Source organism: Amphiprion ocellaris, chromosome 4 (genome assembly GCF_022539595.1).
Source record: "Amphiprion ocellaris isolate individual 3 ecotype Okinawa chromosome 4, ASM2253959v1, whole genome shotgun sequence".
Taxonomy (NCBI): domain Eukaryota; kingdom Metazoa; phylum Chordata; class Actinopteri; family Pomacentridae; genus Amphiprion; species Amphiprion ocellaris.
The window spans coordinates 12,685,367-12,708,545 of record NC_072769.1 but is presented as its reverse complement, the minus strand read 5'-3'; the positions used below and the strand labels follow the sequence as shown (position 1 = coordinate 12,708,545).

At 39.2% G+C, this 23,179-nt stretch overlaps 2 protein-coding genes across 4 annotated transcripts; both read left to right on the top strand.

The window, feature by feature from the left end:
* Positions 1-117: 117 nt before the first annotated feature.
* On the top strand, positions 118-11,878 carry atad5b (ATPase family AAA domain containing 5b). 2 transcript variants are annotated; one of them, XM_055009802.1, is made up of 14 exons: positions 118-2,357; positions 2,451-2,798; positions 2,902-2,998; positions 3,096-3,178; positions 3,383-3,519; positions 5,115-5,286; positions 5,483-5,757; positions 5,867-5,960; positions 6,037-6,101; positions 6,288-6,486; positions 6,576-6,700; positions 7,383-8,182; positions 8,667-8,825; positions 9,655-11,878. In XM_055009802.1, exons 1-14 carry the CDS (start codon positions 1,841-1,843, stop codon positions 9,989-9,991), a joined length of 3,408 nt encoding a protein of 1,135 aa, XP_054865777.1. In that variant the 5' UTR covers positions 118-1,840; the 3' UTR covers positions 9,992-11,878. The 2 variants fall into 2 exon arrangements, with proteins under 2 accessions (XP_054865777.1, XP_054865778.1); XM_055009803.1 differs by having other exon boundaries at positions 9,128-9,687.
* Positions 11,879-12,309: 431 nt separating this feature from the next.
* LOC111574083 (arf-GAP with dual PH domain-containing protein 2-like) lies at positions 12,310-22,719 on the top strand. Of its 2 annotated transcripts, none has more exons than XM_035952026.2 (11): positions 12,310-12,571; positions 16,896-17,026; positions 17,456-17,547; positions 17,789-17,877; positions 18,021-18,133; positions 18,247-18,393; positions 18,694-18,777; positions 20,149-20,211; positions 20,317-20,394; positions 21,963-22,191; positions 22,332-22,719. In XM_035952026.2, the coding sequence occupies exons 2-11, from the start codon at positions 16,952-16,954 to the stop codon at positions 22,358-22,360; spliced, it is 999 nt and encodes a 332-aa protein (XP_035807919.1). In that variant the 5' UTR covers positions 12,310-12,571; positions 16,896-16,951; the 3' UTR covers positions 22,361-22,719. The 2 variants fall into 2 exon arrangements, with proteins under 2 accessions (XP_035807919.1, XP_023134264.1); XM_023278496.3 differs by having other exon boundaries at positions 12,311-16,359.
* The last annotated feature ends 460 nt before the right edge of the window (positions 22,720-23,179 follow it).

The following is a 23,179-nucleotide window of genomic DNA, read 5'->3' as shown; positions in this document are numbered from 1 at the left end:
TTTAGCAGTTTTGCACATTAACTGTCGTTACACATACTTCTGACGTCTGCGCAGCTATTCCAGCCTGTATGTGCTAACTGCAACGTAACATATGGACTGTCAAGTTCAAATTGCATTAGCACAAAGTGTATTTGATAGAAAAAAATATCCCTGCTGAGGATGTGAAGGTGCATCATCCCACTGGCTCATAATCAGAAGAAGGTTTCTGTACTGAAGGTCAGATCTGTGTGTGTTTAAAATGAATGTCTGCATTAGGTATTAGAGAATGTAAATTAGTTTCTAACCAGATTTTTCGATTTATCTGCCTGTGCTAGGTTGGAATTCACATGCAATGTGCAGAGCTTGCAAACATCCAGTGTCTCCAGAGAGAAGACTTTGCAGACAGAGAAATACTTTTCACCATTCTGCCCCTTCAAGTATTTATGAGTCTCATTTATTTCAAAAAACAGGCTAATGATATCGCTTTGCTACTTAGTCTCATTGCTGTAAAATGTTTGGAAATGATCTCCAGACTGTTTTTCTCCATCAGTTTTACTCCCGGTATGAAAACATTTTTAAGGTTGATATAACTCTGACCGAAATGCCCTAGACTTTAAGTTATTTGTGGAGAGTATTTCAACCTGGCATAAGTAAGTAGAGAGACCTGGTGGTCACTTGTTGGCTCTGTCCCTGAAGCGATTTCTGTCTCAGGACAATGGTCCATCTTCCACAATTTGGCTATTATGAACAAACCGAGGTGCATCACTTGCACAGGTAAAACTGATCTGTCAGAGTTCAGATTATTCTCAAACATTAAAGATCAGGATCAATACTAGGCTAGTTTATACTTTGTTTTGCAGCTGATGTGGGACGTCCCTTCACTTACAACCTCACAACGTACAGCACAACCAGTGAACCTTTATAGTTATGTGTGTATATGTTTATATATATTACTATTGTCCTAACTAAGTGCTGGTTGGGGCAGTAAGAAGTTAACCTCTGATTTGTACCTTCATAACAAAAGCTAAGGGAAACTAAACTCAACTCACAGTCGCTAATTCTCTGGTGTTTCAGCATTTTAATGATGTAAAACCATGTTAGAAATTTTAGGTAAAACATTTTGTCTGGTACTTGCTTTCAAATGTGTGAAATCTTTGCTCTATTTCAGAAAATTATTATTTTTTCATTTAAAAAAAAATTTCACTGGGCAGTAAAATCTGAAAATGACAGTAACAAATGTCTAACACAGCTTTGCATCATTAAAATGTGGAAAAAACTGAGAATAGGTCCAGATCTCTGGTCTCCGCTAACACATGGCCAAGAAAGATCCACAAGAGAAGGTTACAGAGTAAGATCTATCACTCCTCACTTTATTTTGGGTGAAGACAAATGTTGAGAGAAGTTGGAGGAACTGCTTTTAGAGAAAATTCGTTTTCTGCTACCTTTAATTTACACCGATAATATTTAGAAAAAGGTGGCTCAGTATATCGGCTCACTTTCTAACCTGTTTTACGGTGGATCCTGTCTTAGGTGCATCGACTCTGTCTATACAGTCTATGGGTCTGTGTCAATATAGACGATCTTTGGCTGCGACAAAACTTGTCGCACGTTTAAAACGTCACTCCAGATCAGCTAATAACGTACATAATGTAACATGTAAGTATTTGTGACTGTAGTGTATTTTTTGTGGCGTTTGTTTTAAAATGTATTTACTTACCAATAAACACGATGAAATATTTCAGCGTTAAAGGAAATTAACATTTTTGGCCGAAAGCAAATTAGCGTCGCACAATTTGACGTGTTAACCAAGCGCCAAATCTAAAATGACACTAAACGGTCTTTGAGTTTACACACTCTAACAATGCGAAACAAACTCAAACGAAGCAAAAACGTAAAGGACACAGGGAACCAAAGCAAAGCGCAAACCAGCGAGGTGATAGTTTTATCCGAGTCCACCTGCTCTGATGGTGAAACATCACCAAATGCAGAAGACAAACGTGTCTCAAATGCTGCTGCAGGCTTTTCTGAGCGACAGTTTAAACCACTACAGGAGGAGAGGGAAGCATTATCCGCAAAAGGCGCTAAAATTGCACCAATTTTCTTACGCAAAAGACAGCAGACCAAGAGCAAACGGAGCAGCGATGGAGAGAAGACGCAGAAATCAGTGCTGCCTCCTCAGAGTGATGATCTGCAAGTCTCTCATCTGACAGGTAGAGACGACTCTGTTCTGTCCAGCTGGAGAGGACAGCTGTTACCTTCAGCTCTGCACAGCTGTCTGGAAGAAATCCAAACGTCTAATCCAGCATTTCCAGTCAAGGCAGTGTTCAGGACTCTGCAGAAGAAAGCAAGCGAGGGACTGCAGGAGTGTGGATCCACAGGTGGGACTGAGCCACAGTTTGTTACCAGTCTGGCTGTACATTAGTTTCATTTAAAGTAGAATCAAGAGTTTATTTTTCTCCTTTTCTAATCAGGGTGCTCCTCATGTCCAAGCTCCGCACAGAGCTGTCTGAAAGAGAAGAGGAGACGGGAAACTGAAACCTCTGAGAGGACGCCCAAACGTCTGAGGTCTAATTTCGCTGCAGAGGATGCTGCTGGTATCAGTCGCTGCCGTCTGTCAGCGCAGGAAGTCCAGGAAAATAAAGTCCCTGCTGTACAGAAGCAGCCCAGGAGCAGCAGACTGAGTCGCACTCACAAACTGAAGCAGCAAACTGGGAGAACTGAAGCAAACCTGGTGACCAACTGTGAGCCGAACTCTGGATGGACAAATCACACAGGATCAGACACCCAGTCTCTCAAAAGCTATGAAATGCTCCAGGGAGGTAGAGTTTGTCACATGCTTTTTTTTTTTTTTTTTCTACTTGTCACAGCATTTACAGCTTTTAAGTTTTAGGAAAAAAACTTTTTCTACTTTGTTTTGTCCAGATTCCTGCTTTGAGGATGTGCTCTGGACAGATAAGTACAGTCCTCAGGATTCAAGTGAAGTTATTGGTAATTCTGCCTCAGTGAAGAGACTACACAGGTGAGTTATATATGTCGCTGCGATATACCACTACATCATGTTAAAATCTGTGTGAGCAACAGAACTTTTTCTTCTTGCTTTTTCCTCTGGAGTTCAGCTGGTTGAAGAAATGGAAACTAAGAGCAGACCGTGATGAGAGGAGAAAAGTGGAGGAAAGGAGGCGAGAAGAAAACAGTAATGGTATAAACCATAATTTCACTCTTTTCTGTTCGCTCAAAGTCAAACTTTTAATGTTTTTTTAATAAGACTTGGCTAACAAACTGTCACAGACCTACTAATTTTGAGACATCCACATGACATGAGTTTTATTTTTGTGACTTGGGATTACGCTGAATTTGTGGTGGGATTTTTGGTTGTAACAGTAATGACAGTCCTCCTGTTCAGACTCGTGGGATTGTGGAGACTTCCAGGGTGAGGCCGGGTCAGAGGAGCCACTGTGTAACACAATGCTGATCACAGGACCCTCAGGTGTGGGAAAGACTGCCTCGGTGTACGCCTGCGCTCAGGAGCTCGGCTTCAAGGTGGGAACTCGTAAATAATTTTAGCATCTTTGAATCCAGGCTGGCAGAGTCTGATAGTTTTCATCAATGTTACGGTGTCAGAAATGTGATACATTCATCAATTCCACCAAACACTGGTTCTTGTTCTTGTAAATGAGTTTACCAATGAAAACTGTGCAATATCATGACAACATACACTTACCGGCCACTTCATTAGACACGCCTGTGAAATCTAATGCAAGCCCATACAGCAGCTCTGCCATAAATTCTACTTCTAAGGTGCTTCCACAGTTTCACTTTTTGTTGACATTGCCAAAAAAGTGATGATTCTACTTCATGTTCACTGTTGACTTCATATTGACTGGTGGGGTTGTACTTGACTGCATAACATTTAAAAATGTTTCTAATATTTTGCCACCTTCATAAATGCGAGTAGGGTGAAAATGTTAGGGACACTTTTAAATCAATACACCACCACCTTTGTTTAATGTTTCAGATATGACACAGCATATCAGTTGTATGGTTTTAGCTGTAGATTTGTTCAGTATGTAAGTCTTATAGTTGGACATTTGAATGTTTAGGTACTCAGTCTGCTTGTGCTTGCACAAGTTGTCGTATAAAATAGTGTATACTGCATAAATTCTCTTATTTGACCCTGTCTCTTGCATTTGATCTTTGGCTTGAAAGTAGGTTGTGAATTTGAAATGCATCGTGTAGCTGCTGGCTGTCATAAGACTCGATGATCTTAGGAAAAGATCGAATTGCAGTTCAGCCTTCACTGTCTAATTGATATAAAACGTGATAGAGGAAAACCACATGAGAAAGCATCAGTAGCATGATTGTCATACAAGGAGGACAACGTGAATTTATAAAAGCACTGACCAAATTGTAGACTTTGTGAATTACAAATTGCAGGGTTTCAAATCTTTGATTTGAAATGGATTAATTGTTTATCCCTAACAGGAGTCACAAAAGAAAGCAAATTTAAAATAATCTTGCTATCTAAATAGATTACAAGTCAGGTTTTGATATATCGTGGCTCTTACCACAAGTGAGCAGGTTCTGGACTGTTTTCACATCAAGTCTCATCATCTCATCCTCATTCATAACCTGGTGAAGATGGCACGTAAGATCATGGGTACCCCTGTTTCAGTCATGCTGCAGGACTTGTTTTTGCAGGCCACCATCAGGCAGGCAAACAATATTCTTCTGGACTCATCACATGCCCTGTTTCCAGAGTATGTTCTGTTGACTCAACTGTTTTAAACATTCTTTTATCCCTCGCTCAATCATCTCATTAATGAGCAGTTAGGTGCAGCTACCAAACGGAGGTAGCCAAATGTTATGTACATAGGGATGTATGTGTGTATGTATGGGGGTATGTGTGTATTTTAGTTTTTTGTTCTTTACCTTATTTTAACTTATTATATGTCACATATTTTATGTGTTTTTAGTAGCTTGTGTTCTGTTTCCTGGGTTGCAGTGCAGGTTGCTTTTGCCTTTGTCTAAGACAAGTTTCTCCCACGGGAGACAATAAAGTGAATCTTGACTTTGACCTTGATCTGGGCATTGCGCTTAAATAAAAAGAGGCATTTTTGTTTTCCTTTCCAATAAAGGTATTCGAGGTGAACTGCTCGTCACAGCGCAGCGGCCGCCATGTCCTGTCCCAGCTGCAGGAAGCTACCCAGTCCCACCTAGTGGAGATGTCAGGGACAGACCCACTGAAACCAGCTTACTTCAACAACTACAGCACCAGCAGCTCCACTAATAAACCGGAGACTTTACCAGGTAGGACATAGATGATGATCGCTGTAATCGGAGAAATCATATACAGCATGATTACTTATTTACCACTTAGTGTTGTGTAGAAAAGTGGAGGTGTCAGGTTTATGTAGTGTTTAGATTTATATCTGTAGCAAGTAACTGTGACTTAAGTGTCATTTTAACATAATTTACAGGCATCTGTATTCTTGTCTTTGAACAGGAAAACCAGCTCTTCATAAAAATCTCACCTCGACTCGAAAAAAGAAGGCAGCACAAAATCTGGCCTCTTATAGATGCAAAGTAAAAGCCAAACCAGCCACAGTGACTTTGGTGCACTACTTTAAGATGAAAACCAAAGCAAATCGCTTACACTTGGGTGGCCTGTCGCCATCTGAAAAACCAGACAGCAAGAAAGTGGGCGACTCATCATCTGGCTGTGATCAAACAGCGCCGCAGAACAAAAAGACAGCAACATCGCTCATTCTGTTTGAAGAGGTAAAGCATGTGGCGACACCACAATATGAGAAAAATAAATTACTGGATAGGAAGCCACACATCAACCATGTTTGATCTGGGTTGATCCTTTTGCTGTCTGCTTCCACAGGTTGATGTCATATTTGACGATGATGTTGGTTTCCTTGCAGCCATTAAAGCTTTCATGACGACCACTAAAAGACCAGTCATTCTGACCACCAATGGTAAATGCACACGGTGTAATTTTGAATGAAATAAATTTCAAGATGAGCTTTGATGCAAAACAAATGTCTTTCTTAGATCCCACATTTAAAGAGAGATTTGACTGCAGCTTGGAGGAAATCATTTTCAAACCCCCATCGGCAGTAAGTCAAAGTTACCTCGCCATCCTTGTACAGCTTCATAAGAAACTGCATGTATGTGTGGAAGTCACTCCACACTTTTCTTGAATGTTTGTGCCCAAAAACTGCTCTTACAACTCCTCACACATGCAGATCAAATATGAACAAAATAGACTCAGTGTGTTATAAACTTACTCCATCTATTCGAAGGTGAACGTTTGCACTTACCTGCAGCTGGTGTGTTTGGTTGAGAAAGTGCGACTGGATTTGGATGACGTTAGCAGCCTCCTAAGACTCAGCTGTGGTGACGTCAGACGCTGCCTGTTGCAGCTGCAGTTCTGGGTGTACAGTGGTGGAAGACGGACATCTCGGAGTGGAAGCTTCCCCAAAGAACCTCTCTGTATACAGTGTGAGTTTCTCTCAATAAGCCATGATTACTAATTATTTTTTTACAGTACAGCTTTGAAATTTTTTTTTTTTTTATTTTTAAAACGCTAGACTCAAATGCTACTGAAGAAGGAAACCGTTTAGACTCCCAACTTCCTCCATGCAAAACAGGCTGCTCTGCCAACATGCTGGGTCTGTATCCCGCAACCCCAAACTATCTGCTGAACCTCCTAAAGGCAAGTATTCATATCTTTGTACCATTCTAAAGAGACAAATGCACTCCACCAGTCATTCATGCTTTTATTTCCTCCAGACTCGACTATTGCAATGTACTTTACTCCGGTATCAGTAAGCGAGACATTCAAAATGCTGCCACCAGGCTTTTAACACGTACCAAGATAAATGACCACATTACACCAGTCCTTGCTGCCCTTCACTGGTTACCTGTGAGTTTTAGAACTGATTTTAAGATTTTACTGGGGTTTTTTTAAAGCCTTTATTGGCTGGGCTCCTGCCGAAATCCAGGAACGACTAACTCATAAGCCAGATCCTCTGGTAAGGCCTCTCTGATGGTTCCTAAGCTCCATTTGGTCACTAAAGGTGACTGAATCTTCACAGGTCGAGCCCCCAAGCTCTTTAACGCTCTGTCTGAGGATCTGAGGCCGACAAACTCAGTGTCCTTTTTTAAATCTCTCCTTAAAACTCAGCTTTACTTTATGGACTTTTCTTAAACTGCTGCTTTTATTTTTACGATTTCACTGTGTTTTTAATGGGATCTTACAGTTTTTTCTTGGAGTTTTGTTGTTTTATCCTATTTCTTTTGACTGTAAATGACTTAGCTGTGCATTTTGAAAGGTGATATACAAATAAAACTATTATTATAGTTACAGTCAGTGCTTTCTGTTTTTGATACTCCAGGGTCCATCCTGGTCTAAAGCGGCCATGAACAAGCTCCTGAATGTCCTCGCTGAGAGCTGGAGAAGAGCTGTGCCTCTCCTGTATTCCAACCTGGAGCTTCTTCTGTCCATAGGAGGAAAGGGAACTTTAGTCCACAACATGGACGAGGTGATTCTTTCTGGGCTGCAGAGTGAGCCGGCACCCTCTAACAGCAATGTTTGCTTCCAGAAACAGAATCAGAATGTCAGCCCAAACGTGTCAGTGACCAGCAGCAAACCTGTCAGGAATATCTCCAGGCTGAGCAGAAGGAAATGCATCTCATCATCTTCCGATCCGTCGTCCCACAAACCTCAGATAACATCATCATTAAATGAAACCCCTCCAAGCTCGCCAAGTTCAAGTGACAAAACTGAACAAAAAGTGACAAGTGGCTGTTTAGAAGCGCTGACCGACTTCTTTGACCTCATGTCGTACCTTGATGCCACACTGCCGGCTGCAGAGATGCTTGTTTCAGGCTCCTGCACACCTGAAGCGTTTATCTGGACAGGAGCGGAGTTGAAGGACGGTTTGTTGGATGAGATGAGCGAGGAGGAGGGCTGGAGTTGGAGTCAGGAGAGGTTGTTGGACATTCAGGCAGCTGTTGAAGGTTTGGGGTGTCGCAGGTATTGGTGGAGAATGTCTGAGGTGTGGACAGGAGCTCAAAAAGACAGACAGAAACTGGAGGACAAAAAGTGGGGAAGGCTGGTGGAGAGTCTCGCTTTCACTTCCTCATCTCAAAGACGGAGTTTCAGTTTTAGTTTTCCATCTCTGTGTGCATCAAGGTAAGTCTAATCTCCATCTGAGCTTCTGAATAGATTCAAATTGTGGGCTGTATTGAAAATGGGTCTGTTAAATGGTTGATAGGTTTACATTGCAGTTGCGCACCCAAAGGCTTTCTTTACCGTTTCATTTTGAACAATTTATTACCGAGTTCCAGTGAAAGCACCGTTCCATTACATTCACTTCATAAGTTTATCGAATTCAAACAAAAAGCACATTCGGTAAAACAACACTGAGACATGCTTAAGAAATGAGACATAATTTCCAAACTCCATTCTGCCTGTTAAAGATTTCCAAGGGGAGTTAGGATATGAATACACATGGGTGCTGTGTTTAAATAAAATACGAGCAAGTATTTTACATCTGCACAAAAAATCTCAACACTTTCTTAGGAGCACTCAATTCCTGAGAAATTTTACACGACTGTAGAGCAGAGCACAAAAATGTCTGTTTGTCGTTGTGTTATACTTGTGCCTGTCCCTCCAGCGTGTCCCAGAGGAGATACAGACTGAGCAGGATGGTGCTCAGCTCTAAATCCTTCAGCCTGCTGGGGAACAGACAGGCTGTCAGCGTCGACTACATGCCGGCGCTTCGATCCATCTGTCGCTCTCACAGAACAAGGCAACAACAAGGGGAGACAGTAAGGTGAGCCAGACACAATGCAGGTTTACACTCAGAACTGACAGTGTTTTGTAAATGACATAAATCAGGTTTGATTTTACATAATAATGGATCATCAGCGTGATCAGTGAGAGTGACAGGACAATGATAATAGTTAGAATTTTTTTCTCACATCCAAGCTGGCTAGTGTCATCTGCCGTCTCTCACTTGAATCATTGCTGGGTTAAATGATTAGTTCCAGTTTGATTACTTAAAGTAACTCTATATATTAATATCATAGTCATTACTTGTAGCCATAATTTGAACTGATTTATCTCCCACATTAGGTGTCTGAACTACCTCAGCAGCACACACCTGGGCCTCTCCAACTCTGCTATGCAACTCCTGGCAGAAGATTTCACTTCTCTGACTCACTTTACTCCCACCAGTATTTATTTAAATTGACTACTGTCAAGTGAATTTATTGCAGTTGAGATGAGAAATCATGTTTAATTTATATGTAAATGCAACCATATAGTATAAATAAAAATCTATTTTTGTAAACTGTGTCGAGCAGTTTTGAACAATGTATAATACTTTTAAGTGCTGACATGGTTTGCTGTTGAGATCTGAGTAAAACTTTTCATTCTTTTAATGTAATCCAGAAAACTTATTTGACACAAACCAACAGGAGTGAAAATTCTCAGGCAGCTGGAAAATGGGAGATAACTGTCAAGGTCAACTACAAAAATACCAAAACACAGAAGCAGCCCGTATTCTCAGTATCCCGAAAAACAGCATTTGAGTGTTTTAAGTAACAGTAAGAATATTCAGTTCTTTAAACGTATCATTAATCCCTGTCACATCTGTTCAGGAAAGTTCATCAGGGCTTAGCACGCCACTGGCGGCGAAGAAGATTCACTGAGCAGCTCATAAAAAGCTACAGCCTGAAGCAGGGCGTCGCAGAGCTCCTCTCCTCCTCTTCTGCTTCCCATCTGGAAGGAATTTCTATGCTTAACCAGCAAATCCTGGGGAAAGTTTATCCTGGGAAGCTTCTGTGTCACAGATTCAGTCATCAGCTGTCGCACTGTCTGCGCCCCGCTGGTCCGAGACTCGCCCACCATCAGTCCAAAGTGACGTCCGACAGCAGTCCTCATCATGTTGAGCACCCTGCAGAGGAAGGACGCAGTCAAGGAGGAAATTTCTGGTAATTTCGTGCATATTTCCTGAGTGTTCAGAAAATGTACAGCTCAAATCAAGCACATTTGGACACACGTCACTATTTTTACACAGTCTCCTGCTTGCAGTTATTTTAGCGGAGTACAGGTATTTCACAGACTTGTTGGAATTCCTTCTACTTGTCGGTGTGAAAACAAAACAGCTGGGTAAGACAAACACATGCTATGTTTCAGTTATTATTTCCACGTCATATTCCAGTTTGCACCCGCTTCTTCTACTGGCACTCTATGGCACAAGCTGCTTATCTCAAATTCTAATATTCCATTGTCTGAGCATCTATTGACGTTATAGATGTAGTTGCAAAGCTGGAGGCACATTTGGGTTTTAGGCAAAAAAAAAAGACTGTCCAACAACTTAGAGCTGCTGGATATGCTACAAAAAAGAGGCAGTCAAAGGTCAACTCAAAATACAGGCTTAAAATAAACAGAATTGTTACAATGTATATGCTTTTGTGGGTTGTTTTAGGGCATTATGAAGTTGATAACAGTCTTTATTGATATGAAATCCATTTTCCTACCTGGGAGGTATGTTAGAATCTTCTGGGGAGATTTTGGGCTCCAGCAGAGCGAACAGCATGGCCTCCACCGTCCTCATATGAGCCATAACAGGGAACAGAGTTGTATTCTGGACTGAGATGGAGGACTTCTCTATTATGTAGAAGTCCGCCGATGGGAGAAGTGCCACAACTGAAGAGACCTGTTGGCAGAATAGATTCATTTAAAATCTCAAGAAAGCTGGATATGAATTTAGATTCCACCCAAATATATCAAAATTATAACACAAAGTGCTGTTATATACCTACAAGAATGCTTCATTTAAAATGGTCTGATAACTATACTCACATCATACAAATAAGCGGAAGCCAAGTATGTTCCTTTCAAGAAATTGTGACAATCCTTCTGTCGCCACTCCAGCACAGTCATTCCACGGTCAACGTGCGCCCAGGCGATTTTATTTGTCCCGCATACTATCGACACTATGGAGCTGGCGTCCTGAATGAGCAAACAGAATCACAAAAAGTGACTGCAATGCATTGCCCTGCTTCTTATTTTCACCCTTAACATTGTGTTTGACAGCTGACAGGCAATGAAATTAACACTCAATCTTTAACAGTACACTCAGAGGTCAGGATGAGTCCTCCATTAACAAAAGGAGACTGTCACTTTACTTTTCAGAGTACTGCTAACATCCCAGTGATTTTGTTCTGTGGTTCATGGTTAGCGCTGTCATTAAAGTGACTAATCTTGACACTAACCCTGTTTTCAAACTGTGTTCAGAAAGTGTGAAAGACATGGTAGGAGAGTGTAAGTAAAAACGTCAGCCAGTTGCACTGTGGGGAAACATAAGATGCAGCATTATTGTAAATTTAGCCACAGTTAGAGACTGCTGGTAAGGAACATCTGCCTCTGCTGCATACCTTTTTAAAATCTGGATCTCACGTGTTACAGTTTGATAGCAGCACAATAATAAAGTGTAATAGCAGCCCTGTTAGCATCACAAGTATACAATCTGGTGAGGCAGTTCCTTTCATCCTCAAGCAGGGTGCACATTGCAAATACGGAGACATGAAACCAAAGCCCCAAGACAAAGTCAGCCGCACACTTAATGCATTTGCTTATTTTTAATGAATTGACATGACGTTGTAGAAATCTGTTTCCACAGTTTCTTTTTCAGAAATTCTTGTCCAAAAGGCCAAATGTAATGACCGTGATGCAGTGTTTAGAAGCAAGAAAAGAGGAAAACTTCCAAGGGGGGTTCATACTTTTAATCCAATGTATGATTATAATTATTTATAGCCAGAATTTTAATGTTTTATTCCTAATATTAGTGTCTGAACTACCCCAGCACCACATATCCGGGCCTCTCAGAGCCACCAATGCAACACTTTGACAAAGTGAAGCCACTGAGACAGAGTACATGAATAAAACTCTGCTGTATAATAGTATTTTTTCTCATTTTATGACAAAAGTGGGCACTTTAACCACTAACAACCAACTCACCTCCAGCCAGGACTTGTCCACCTCTGGCCTGATGAACTTGGCCAGCTGTATCCTCACTTTCCTCTCCTTCTTAACCGGGTTGAGGATGGAGTTGAAGACAATGACAGCGCTTTTGTGCTTCAGCAGCGGCACTTTCACCACACTCTCCAGCGTCTTAAAGGGTCCGTTTTTAGTCCTGTACTCCACAATGTTGACCGACTTGCGGCCTCTCAGCAGCTTCACGCCGGCCAGCTCTGACATCGTGGCGGTGTTGAGGAGCTGGAGGATGGCGTCCCGCTGCTCGGAGGTGTAGCAGGCGTCCAGGGGTCTGCCGGTGTCGTCCTTGCAGGGATCAGAGGAGGAGGACAGTGTGGCGTTCAAGGTCTCAAATCCCGCCACGGGAACCCGGCTTCTCCAGCAGCAGGTGCACTGGAGGTACCGCAGCTCCAGCTCGGGGAGGGAACCGTGCTGAGGGCCGCGGAACAAACCAGACGGCCCCGCATACTGAGCTGTGGAGATCAGTGTGTCTTCAGATGGACTGAAACTTTTATAATGTCGGCTTCTGCACAACACGTGAGTATCGAGTTATGTGTAAATAACTTTTGGACTTACTTTAAACAGAAAAGTAACTCCCCAAAGCTGGGTACGTTAAAGGAAAATGGACTAAACACATCAAGCTATAAGAAATATTATCATAACCGTTAAAAAAAATACCACTTGCATATGCAACTAGCTAGCTACATTGCTCCTCAAATTTAAATTAATAGAGGGAATAAGTCAGATGATTTCACAACAGTTACTTACCTCTCTTGACGAGCAACGACAGAAATCTCCTGGCGACCCACATCGTCGTTATTTAGAATAAATATTTGACAATTTGTGATACAACATCATGTGAGTTTGTCCTTTGGTTATTTAGTGTCCGACGGATTCAACTGACCGGTGTAGCACAACAAACACCGCTGCGATTAGTTCCGGGTGGTTCTTCTTCCTTGTTTATTGGACGTTAAAAGTATCTGCCGCCACCTAGTGGATGGGAGTGTGTAGAGTTCTTGGATGAAATGATATGATTTCTGCAGGCCTACTTCAGTACGGGAAGAACTGTGTGGGATACTGCAGTATATGCAGTTCATCCTGAGTATAGACTGCCTGTATCACATAGTGTCTATTACATTTATGCTGTCCATACTATTTACGTTGTCCCCACTGTCCATCCTGTTCATATTGTGTATTCCGGCCATTTATTACTACATGCAGATTTATAGTTATCTGTATTCATATTTTTGTCTACAGCTATTGTAATTATATTTTTAGTGTGTTCATACTACATGTATACTGTTCATATAACATACTGTTTAAACCCATATTGCATATAATACACATTGCTGCTATTTTTGCACTTGCGGTTTGATGCTAAACTACATTTCCTCATTTTAGCACTTTGTGCAAAGAAACAAAATTAATGCATGTCGATATATTTAATTATGTATGCTAATTATAATGATGGCTAATAATCTGAAGGTTGAAAATCCTATTAAGTTTTTTATGCAAACAAAAAAACAGGCCTTAAATAAACATTGGATTGTAAAATAGTTGATTTAAAGGCAGCCACACAAGGGCTGACAAGAAGAGAGAGTCAGATGCTATAACATGCTTAATACAGGCTGGTGAGAGGCCCAAAGCAAAAGGAAGTATATTTATGCTCTCGAGACCACCTTTGTTGTCTGTATTCTCCACATATGTACAATATCGTAACAATATCTACTCCTTTTCTTCTCAGCTGTGTTGGAATATAACACTTTAAACACATATTGCAAAGATTAAAAGTGTACAGTGTTCCTTTGGCAACCTTTTGTGTTAGATTGGGAGCTGCTGCTTATACTGAAGTTTTGCCTATTTTTATGGTGTAAAAGGATGTGCAGGTAAAATAGAAAATAACGACGCCTAAAAGAGAAAAAATCTAGCAGAGACACATCCGAGGTTCAAAACTGACAATTGGGTACATTCTGAAAAAAGGCTAAGGAAAACTAGAAAATGGCAAACGATCCGGTTGGTGGGAGACCACAAGTGTAATTGATGAGTGAACGATAATTTGCATGGTGCAGAAAAAAACCCTTGATGACTGCACAGCAAGTCATGAATTCTCTCCTGGATGTAAAGTTATGCATGTTTCCCTCTGAGAGAACTTAATGGCCGAATTAGAGGATTCACCGCAAGATGCAAATCCCTGGTGATGCCTCAACTACAGGAACACCAGGTTTTTGAGGTTTGAAAACCTTCCTAAAAGAGTAGTTTTAGTTTTATAGACCAGTGAAACAAAAATCAACCTTTGTAGTGGCAGGATGAAGAAAGTGTGCAGAAAAAAAGAATCAGCTCAATATCCACATCATAACCAAAAACACATACATGTACTGCAGCCCAGAGCCTGAAAGACAAAAAAAAACAAAAGAAAGTGTAGCTGTTAACTGAACGTATGTGATATATTTTGCATTACGTTTAGCAATAAAGTACAAAACCATAGTTAGTTGGATTTATATTTTAATAAGCATTATAGTTTTGCACTTCTATTCTACTGCATTTCAGAGGGAAATATGTATTATACCTTTTAGTCAACTGCATTTATTTCACAGCTTATTCTTCTTTTAGCTAACCAGCCAAAAACTCTCTTCATCTGCAGCAAAGATAATATGAAAATGTTTCTTTCCCGCTAATGTTTCAGTAATAATCCACTAATAACTCTGAGAGGGGCCATTCTGCAGCTTAATGAGCACTTTTGGAGCACTTTAATGAGGTATTGAATGCAAGACTTTCACTTGTAACAGTGTGAATGTTTAGACTGTACTGCTTTTTCTTACACCACATTTTACCCAACATCTCTCTCAGACAGAAAGAATAATCGTCATGAAGTTCAGGTATTTTGCTGGGCATCATTAGTTAGTTATGTGGAAATAAACGGGTGAAAGAGTACATTTGTTATGTATGATCTGTTAGCTTATTTTGCATTTCCAACTTATTGATCCAAGTTTAAATTTAAAAACTTTAAAAACTATCTTAACTGAGCTTTCTCACTGCTTTGGTGTTCTTTTTTTGAATGGCACAAACGTAGCGCAGTGGCTCCCTTCTGCCTTGATCCAGCAGCAGGTACACTGCAGTACACTCTTCATACAGGCAGTTGGATCTAAACTGAAAAAGTCTTTTTTTCATGGCAGCAGCAGGGAGCCTTGTGAACTCCTTCTTCTTGCGTTGCCACTGACCTTTACTTTGAAAACAATGGAAGTGGTGGCGACAAACCAACAGTCGACTCCCTGAAGCAACTCAGAGTTTTGCATTACATCAAAGCCAAGATAAGAAGGTTTTAAATGTTTGATTATAAAATCTAATGAATATACAGTATAATCCACTGATAAGAAATGCACAGACGTATATGACATGCTTGTCAGAAAACTTACCAAGATTGTAGCTTGTGATGAAACTGTGCTCATGATTTTGTTGGGTAAAGACTCTGCTTAGTCACACTTGCAGGTGCTTTCATTGGTTTTGGTGATAAGACCTCTGTTCAGGTTGTAGGTGAGTAAAGCTCGGAATCAGATCCATATATCTATTTAAGTGGTGAAAGTGGAATTTGCTCAGCAACAAAGGCAAGAAAGTTTAACAGACAGATCAGGGAAATGTAAATCAAGTTGTGTTCAAAAGTCCTACAAACAGGCACAAGAAGAGGAAACATTTGTATTTGTATTTTAACTTTTAATTGAACAAAACCTTGTCCAATTTTTTGCACTGTGTACAAAAAGTCTATATGATTTCCTACAAGAAAGAGATGTGAAAGGTTCCAGCTCCCCAGGACCCTACAGTGGATCAAGTGGTCTATAGAAAATAGATGCCCAGATATTCTCGTTTAAGATAGGCCCTAACTCTATAAACAACATAACATCTCCTCCACACAGTCAAAATCACTGTTTTCTATGGAACTACAAGTCTATCAGCCTGATGGTGTAAGTCAATCACCCAGTAACAGAGTGACGTGTGTTTCACTTCCTTTCTCAGTTATTTCTGGACCTCTGCGTTTGTATGCAGAACAATAAACTTCATGATGCTGCCCTGGTAAGAGGAAATACTGGTCCACCGGCCAGTGAGAAGAAATGATGTTTTCACCTGCTACAGCGCCAGATAGTTCTTTAATATACGATATGTAGAATCACTATGGAGTTAATGCCTAGTAGATGTTTTGTTGGGATTTGTCTGTCAGTCTGACCGAAGCAAACTACCTTCATCTATGGCCAATCTGGAAAGAAATAACAAAATCCTACTGGATTTGGTGCGACAGCCGGGAAATAACTTGTGTGCTGACTGTGGGGTTCCAGGTGAGTGTAATGAAACTAATTTATAATCAAAATATTTAGTATTTAGTTAGCATTATTTGACACTTGCTTAACTCTTTTGCCATTATACTTGATTTCACTGTCATTTCATATATTTTCTTTATCAAAATGTAAAAGCATTAAACAGGAGCCTTCACTGTTGAGCCACATGAACGTCCAAAATTCTATTTTATAACCAGTCATGTTTTCTAATAAACTTTCATAAAGGGAACAGACTGGTGTTGTTTATCTGCTATGACTTCATTGTTCCTCCTAAAACTCCAACCACTTTGTCGCCATCGCTGACATGGACAGTTAATGCAGCGAGGGCATGAGTGAAAAGAAGGAACAGAGAAACAAGACTTTATATATCAGTTTATTTCATTATTAAATTCAAAAATTCTGTGTTTGCCATGAAACAAGACACTTATTTACACTTTGACTTTATTATTCTCTGTCTCTGTAGCTCAAGCAACAACAGTTGTATTTTGTTTAGTTCTTTCTTACAAAATGAACATTATGATTATCTTTGCCCGCAGAGCCTGACTGGGCGTCCTACACTCTTGGCGTCTTTGTGTGTCTGAACTGCTCAGGGATGCATCGTAATTTGCCCGCTGTCAGCAAAGTGAAATCCATTCGGCTGGACCATTGGGATGATTCACTAGTTGAGGTACCGGTTTGCAGTTTGCATTCATGTCTTGTAGGGATACGCAGATTTATTATTTCTTCTGTTTACTCTTTATTTTTTTAATTTGCAGATCCCCACTTAGTTCTAGACCAATATTAACACTGTATGTTTATACTACATACTTATGCTGACTTCCTTTTTATAAATTCTATATAAAAACTTTCTTTTTTTACAGTGAGCTTTTTAGCGTTTATTACAGTGAAATTTGGATTTATAAGTAACCATTTAAATGTATTCTGTGATCCCACAGTGGAGGTATGTTTTATTATTAATCTCAAGCAGTCTGTCTCAGATGACTTTGTACAATTAGTTCTATTCCGCAAGACAGCAAACTACAACAAATATAAAGACATGAGTGCATATTAATTATCTTCTTATACCTTTCTTTATTTTCACATCCTGTGGTTTCAGTTCATGCAGGAGAGGGGTAACTCTGCAGCCAAAGCCATTTTTGAAAAGTGCGTCCCTGCCTTTTTCTACCGGCCACAACAGAAAGACTGTGTGTGAGTGACTATCACTGCATTTTCACCTCATTCGCTCAGCAGAAGTGAAAAATGAAGACTCAACAAATGGTCAGAGGTCTTGTTGCACATACAGAAAGAGGAACAATTTAAAGGTGTAGCCACTGCCACTGTAGTTATGAAAAATTTTTCATTTTTAGGTCATAAACTTGTATTTACTTTAACGTTTCTGTTTGTGTTTCATCCGAAATGAAATGCTAATGGATGCTTTGCTTGTTTTCAGTGTTCTTAGGGATCAGTGGATCCGTGCTAAATATGAAAGACGTGAATTCACAGAAGAAGACAACTACTTTCTGCAAGCATATAACTCAGGTGATCATTCTGTCATCGTACTGATGAAATAGTAATCTTCCCATTAAAAATATTGACAGTCATGCATTTGTATTCTATACAGATGATACGCTGCAGTTTAGTTGCTTGTCATCTCTTTCAACTGTTTGATATATCTACCTCAGATCTGTTTGAGTCAACACTATGGAAGAAAGGCAAAGACAACAAGCAGTTTCTAAAGAGGATCTTCCTGCTGTCGAGGAAAGACTTCACCCTCAGATACTTCATTAAAGAAGATGTGAGCAGTTCTTTTTTCGCATGATCATTTCATTCACAATATTTTATGAGCATGCTTGAGTTACAGTCAAATAACTTAGTTAAATCACATCAAATCTTCTCTTTAAAATCAAGTCCAAGGTTCCCAAAGCTGTCATCAGCATGAAGAATCTGAATGCAGTTTTCCAGCCGGAGAAGATCGGTCATGCTCATGGTCTGCAGATCTCCTACCTGGAGGACGAACGTATGAGGAACCTGTTTGTTTACCACACCAACGGGCAGGTGAGGCCAGCTGCTGTTTTCACTTTCAGCAGATAGGCGTCTTGTTGTGGCGAATGCAGCTTTCAGAACCTGTAGCATACAAACCTGATCAGTGCATGTATAACATCTCTTACTTCTGAATCTCACACTTGATACTAGGTCTGAGCAAAAATATGTAATCTAATTTAAGCAGGCCTTTTCAGATATGCTGTGCAAGTTACCTAAAAAGTCTAAATCTATCCAGATAGACACTATATTTCCATTACATCAGCTGTTGTTTTAGTGTTGCTGATATTCTGTTCTATGTCCAACCCCTGACAGACAGTTGTGTCTTTTTTCAATGCTATCCGGGCAACACGGTTCGCATACCTCCTGAAGAAACATCCTACTCTCCGAGACAACGATGTGAGTCATTTTCATTAAGATTAACTTTATAGAGGTGCAATCAAAATTATTCAACTCCCTCAGCCTCCAAAATGACTTGTTGACGAACAAAAATTTTAACAAAGCACAACAAAATCATTGACGTATAGCTCAGAAAGCTTAATGAGATCAAATATTACTATGAGAACATTTGAGACGACTAATAATAACAAAGAAAATATAATATTTTCTCTTAAGCAAAGTTATTCAACTCCAAAAGCCACTACTTTATATTATCCTTTGACCTTTATGACCTTGTGTGATTCTAATGCCTCTCTTTTGAAATTTTAGTCCAGTCCATTTTTGTTCAGTCTTCCTAATATTATTGGGCTTCCATACTGCTTCCTTTACATCCTACCAAGGATTTTCATCTGTTCAAGAATGTTCCAAAAGAGATTTCTAAGCCACTGTTTCTTGACTTCGATATGTCTCACAGCAAGTTTCAGTGATTCCGATTAATTTATTGAATTTAATTTATGAATTATTCAAATAATCCATGGTGTCAGTCACACAGATACAGCAGCAAAATACCTCAATAACAAGACTGTTGTTATCAAGGCCTTTCCCTTCTTAAGCAGGACATACCACTGGTTGTTGCATCCAAAGCCTTCCAGTTTATTGTTTTTGATTAATTAAACTGACACACAGAACCCCACAGTCCTGTCCAGATTTTTCTTGCATATTCAAGTTAAAATTTCAGCAATTTTTCATCAATAATGGAGTGTGGGAATTAGCTCCTTGCCTATTTACTGTATCTTTAGGTGTCTGTTCACATGATTCACCTGCAACCTGTCTTTGCCAGTAACACAAGGGAGTTTCTCAGCTCTTTTTTCAAATATCCAACCCCTGCTAGAAAAACTTTGCTCCCTCTTCCACATCCAGTGTGCTGTTGTGCCAGACTGTGTCTTAAAAATCTTCTTTTTTTTTTTAAAAATAAAAAATCATTTGCTTTTGAGAGATCCATATCATATTTGTAATGTTTTCTACTCGGTTTGAATTCCTGCACAGTGGAAATTTAAATATGGATTGCAGCTGAAGCAAATTCATAGAGTTCCCCAAATTTTACCTACATCTGGTTGCATTTACTTGATTTAAAGAATCGATATTAGAAAGTGGCTGAATAATTACGGCATGGCTACGTTACAAACACTTATAACTACTCAGAAACATTGCTTTACCTTTGTCATTAATTTAATTATACCACCTAATTTATACAAATTTACAAAAAGCAAAAGCATTTGTAAAAGCAAAAATACAAACTCCACGGGGTTGAACTGTTTTGATTATAGACAATGAAAGTGTAGAACTGCCATTACATTCCGTTAACAGTGTTTCCTGTGTTTCTTTGTACAGTTAATACCTCAAATAACAACACTTTGCCTGAAGGAGGGGTACATGGAGAAAACCGGCCCGACGGTCCGTCAGCTAATTGAATTTAATAATAAGAATAAACTGGATGCTCTTACCTCTGGCTTATCTGTTAAACTAACTGCAGTGGTTTGTATCTGTGTGTGTTTTCAGCAACGGGAGCCATTCAAGAAGAGATGGTTCACACTGTGCTCAATGAACAGAAAGCTTCTGTATTTTAAATCTCCACTGGTAATGAACTGATATTATTCCAAACTGTCCAAAGTGTGTGTGTAAAGTAACTGTGTAAATGAATAAATAATTCCTTTGTCAGTTAAATGTTTACTTAAATATTAAGAAAGACCTCTAATATTCAGTAATAAAAAGTACAGTGATTCCTTATTCAAACAAATGACATTTTAACGGTAGAAATTCAGTTAAATACAGTAAAATACTGGCAGCTGTGGTCACCAGTATTTTACAGTATTTTTTTTTTACAATGTTAACATCATATTTTATACAGTTACACTCTACCTGATCACAGTACTCTACAGTAGAATATGAGGTCTATTGGTAAATACTGTAACTTCAAATACTGTATTTATATAGTGCTGCTATTGTATTCAGCATTAACTTTAACTGTTGTTGATTATAAATTGCAATTTTTCTTCTTTTAAAATGTATAAACAGATATGTCACATAGAAAACACTGAGTTTTTAATCTTTAAGATACAGAAGATCTACCAAATGTGTTTAACATTTAGTATTTACAGAGTGACAAAATTTATTTTTCCCTTAGATGCATGAGGGATTGGACCCTACACTCTTCCATAAGTGGATCAAAAATGACCCGTATAAGAATCAATGTGTTGTTAGGGTTAGAGTTTAGAAAAATCATTTGTATTATTGTTTGTGTTACATTTTGGTCCACACAAGAACGATTTCATGTTTGAAATATGTTTATTTTTCACTATATAGCTTATTTTAAACATTTTGATAATTGAAAAAGAAGAATATTACACAGAACAGCAGTAGAAGAATGTTAGCATCCATCTTATTGACATTTTTCAACTTTTTTCGTCCAGCTGTTGCTACTCTCCTTCCCTCCAAGTTTGTGCACTTCATCGCCTCTTGCATGATATTATCAGTGATAAAGAGCTCTGGGTAGCAATACAAACATTACAATTTCTTTAAAAGTGCAAAAGGTAACTTAAGTATTTAAATGGAATGATATCAAAAACATGTTTTTGAGGAACAGCTGGAAAATGAAATGATGACAAAACTTTGAATGCAAAGATACTACAAAGATACTACAAGAAAACAACCACTCTGGGTCACTTTTGACCCGCTTATGCATCTGTTTAATGGTAGCAATGTACGGGGGATTTCATTTATGAAATATACTATAGAAACCAAGGAAAAATAGTTTAACTTAAGGTAAAAAAACAAAAAACAACAACAACAAAACAGCAAAAATGGCCTTTCTTAGAGCATTGGTGTAAAGTAAGCCATAATATTCTTAGCTTCCTAAATCAAGATATTACTCTAAACAGTGCTTTGTTTACAGCTGTGAGAATATGTTTTGCTCAATTCACCCAGTTTTTAAAGTAGCCTGCAGTGTTTTTGGCTCCAAAACAGCACCAGAATTTATAGTTTATAACCCTATTTTTGAGAAACATTTCCACTACTGTGAGGATTTGGCTGCATTTTTCTGTATTTTATTACACTGTGCAAATATTGGTCTGATATGAAACAACACAAAGTGTTTGCAGTTAATTACAGTCGTCACAGTTCTCTTTGCTGCTGGTTTGTGCACTCAGGATGCAACAGAGCTGGGCGCTGTGTTCATTGGCACAGAAGATCACGGATATTCTGTTTCGGAAAGCAGCAGCCGGGGAATGAGAGGAGGAAGATGGCACCGTGGGATCACATTTGAGACCCCAGGCAGGCAGTTCGTGTTCATGTGTGAACAGGAGCAGGATCAGAAGGAGTGGATGGAGGCCTTCAGAAAGGTCATCTCTCAACCCATGACACCAGAGGACTACGCTAGTAAGATATTGTTGTTCTACCTCATACAACGCAGGGCTGTCTTCCTGTGTTTATCTCATGGCTTACATACATGGTATGTGATTTACATTCTGCCATGGAGTTCATATATGAGCACCCAGCTGTTTTTCTCTTCAATACAGATGAAGCCAACTTAAGAAGGGGGAAGTGATTGGAGCACCTGCTGGTTTGCAAGAAGACTTAAGTATCCTTTTGGGACATGACATAAAGATGAACCATATCATCAACTCTAACACTTTGCACAAGCTCCAAGTACACAGTCTGCAATGTGACACTTTGGAGGCAATTAAATCTGAGCTCACTGGAGTCAAATATTGTATTTATTACACATGACGACTTTAAAAACAAATCATTTAATTTTAGTTGAGATGTTGTATTTTTTTGTGCTTGATTTCATTTGCACATTTTCACAATATTAGGATTTTCTTACACTTTTTCACTGTAGCTGTCAGGAGTCTGTGAAACTTTCATCATATAAAAACGTAATAAACAGTTAAATCCTGCTTTTAATATTTTCCAATTTTTGGAGGGTATATGTATATCCCTCTGTTACTAAATCATTTATGTCATTATTCATATTGATATTTTTAAATTATCATCATTTCAGTAACTTTGCCTTTCAATATTTTATTGCTATCCAAGTTTCTTAGTTGTGTGTCTACATCGTTTTTTAAATTTCTTACTCAGCTATATTGTAAATGAGGCCTCTATACTTCACTGTACTTCGTTAGAAATAAAGGTGGACTGAATGAATTCCTCTTCAGTAACAAAGATACATGTGGTGATGTGTCAGAAATGACAGGTGGGGATGATAACAGGCGTTGCAGAAGCACCTCTGTCTTGATGCCTTTAATCTTAAGTGTAAGTTATCAGGACATGGAGCCCACATACCCACAAATCACCATTTATCATTTAGTTTGTGGTAATTTAACTCTTGGTAATTCTATTAAGACTGCAAAACACATGTTAT

Bases quoted from the DNA above. Each gene is read 5' to 3' on its own strand.
- LOC111574083 (XM_023278496.3), top strand. From the start codon at position 16,272: ATGGCCAATCTGGAAAGAAATAACAAAATCCTACTGGATTTGGTGCGA. The intron at 17,027-17,455 runs GTACCGGTTTGC...CTGTGGTTTCAG, and splicing joins GGGATGATTCACTAGTTGAG to TTCATGCAGGAGAGGGGTAA. The intron at 20,395-21,962 runs GTAATGAACTGA...TTGTGCACTCAG, and splicing joins TGTATTTTAAATCTCCACTG to GATGCAACAGAGCTGGGCGC.
- atad5b (XM_055009802.1), top strand. From the start codon at position 1,841: ATGCGAAACAAACTCAAACGAAGCAAAAACGTAAAGGACACAGGGAAC. The intron at 5,758-5,866 runs GTAAAGCATGTG...CTGCTTCCACAG, and splicing joins CGCTCATTCTGTTTGAAGAG to GTTGATGTCATATTTGACGA. The intron at 5,961-6,036 runs GTAAATGCACAC...TGTCTTTCTTAG, and splicing joins AGTCATTCTGACCACCAATG to ATCCCACATTTAAAGAGAGA.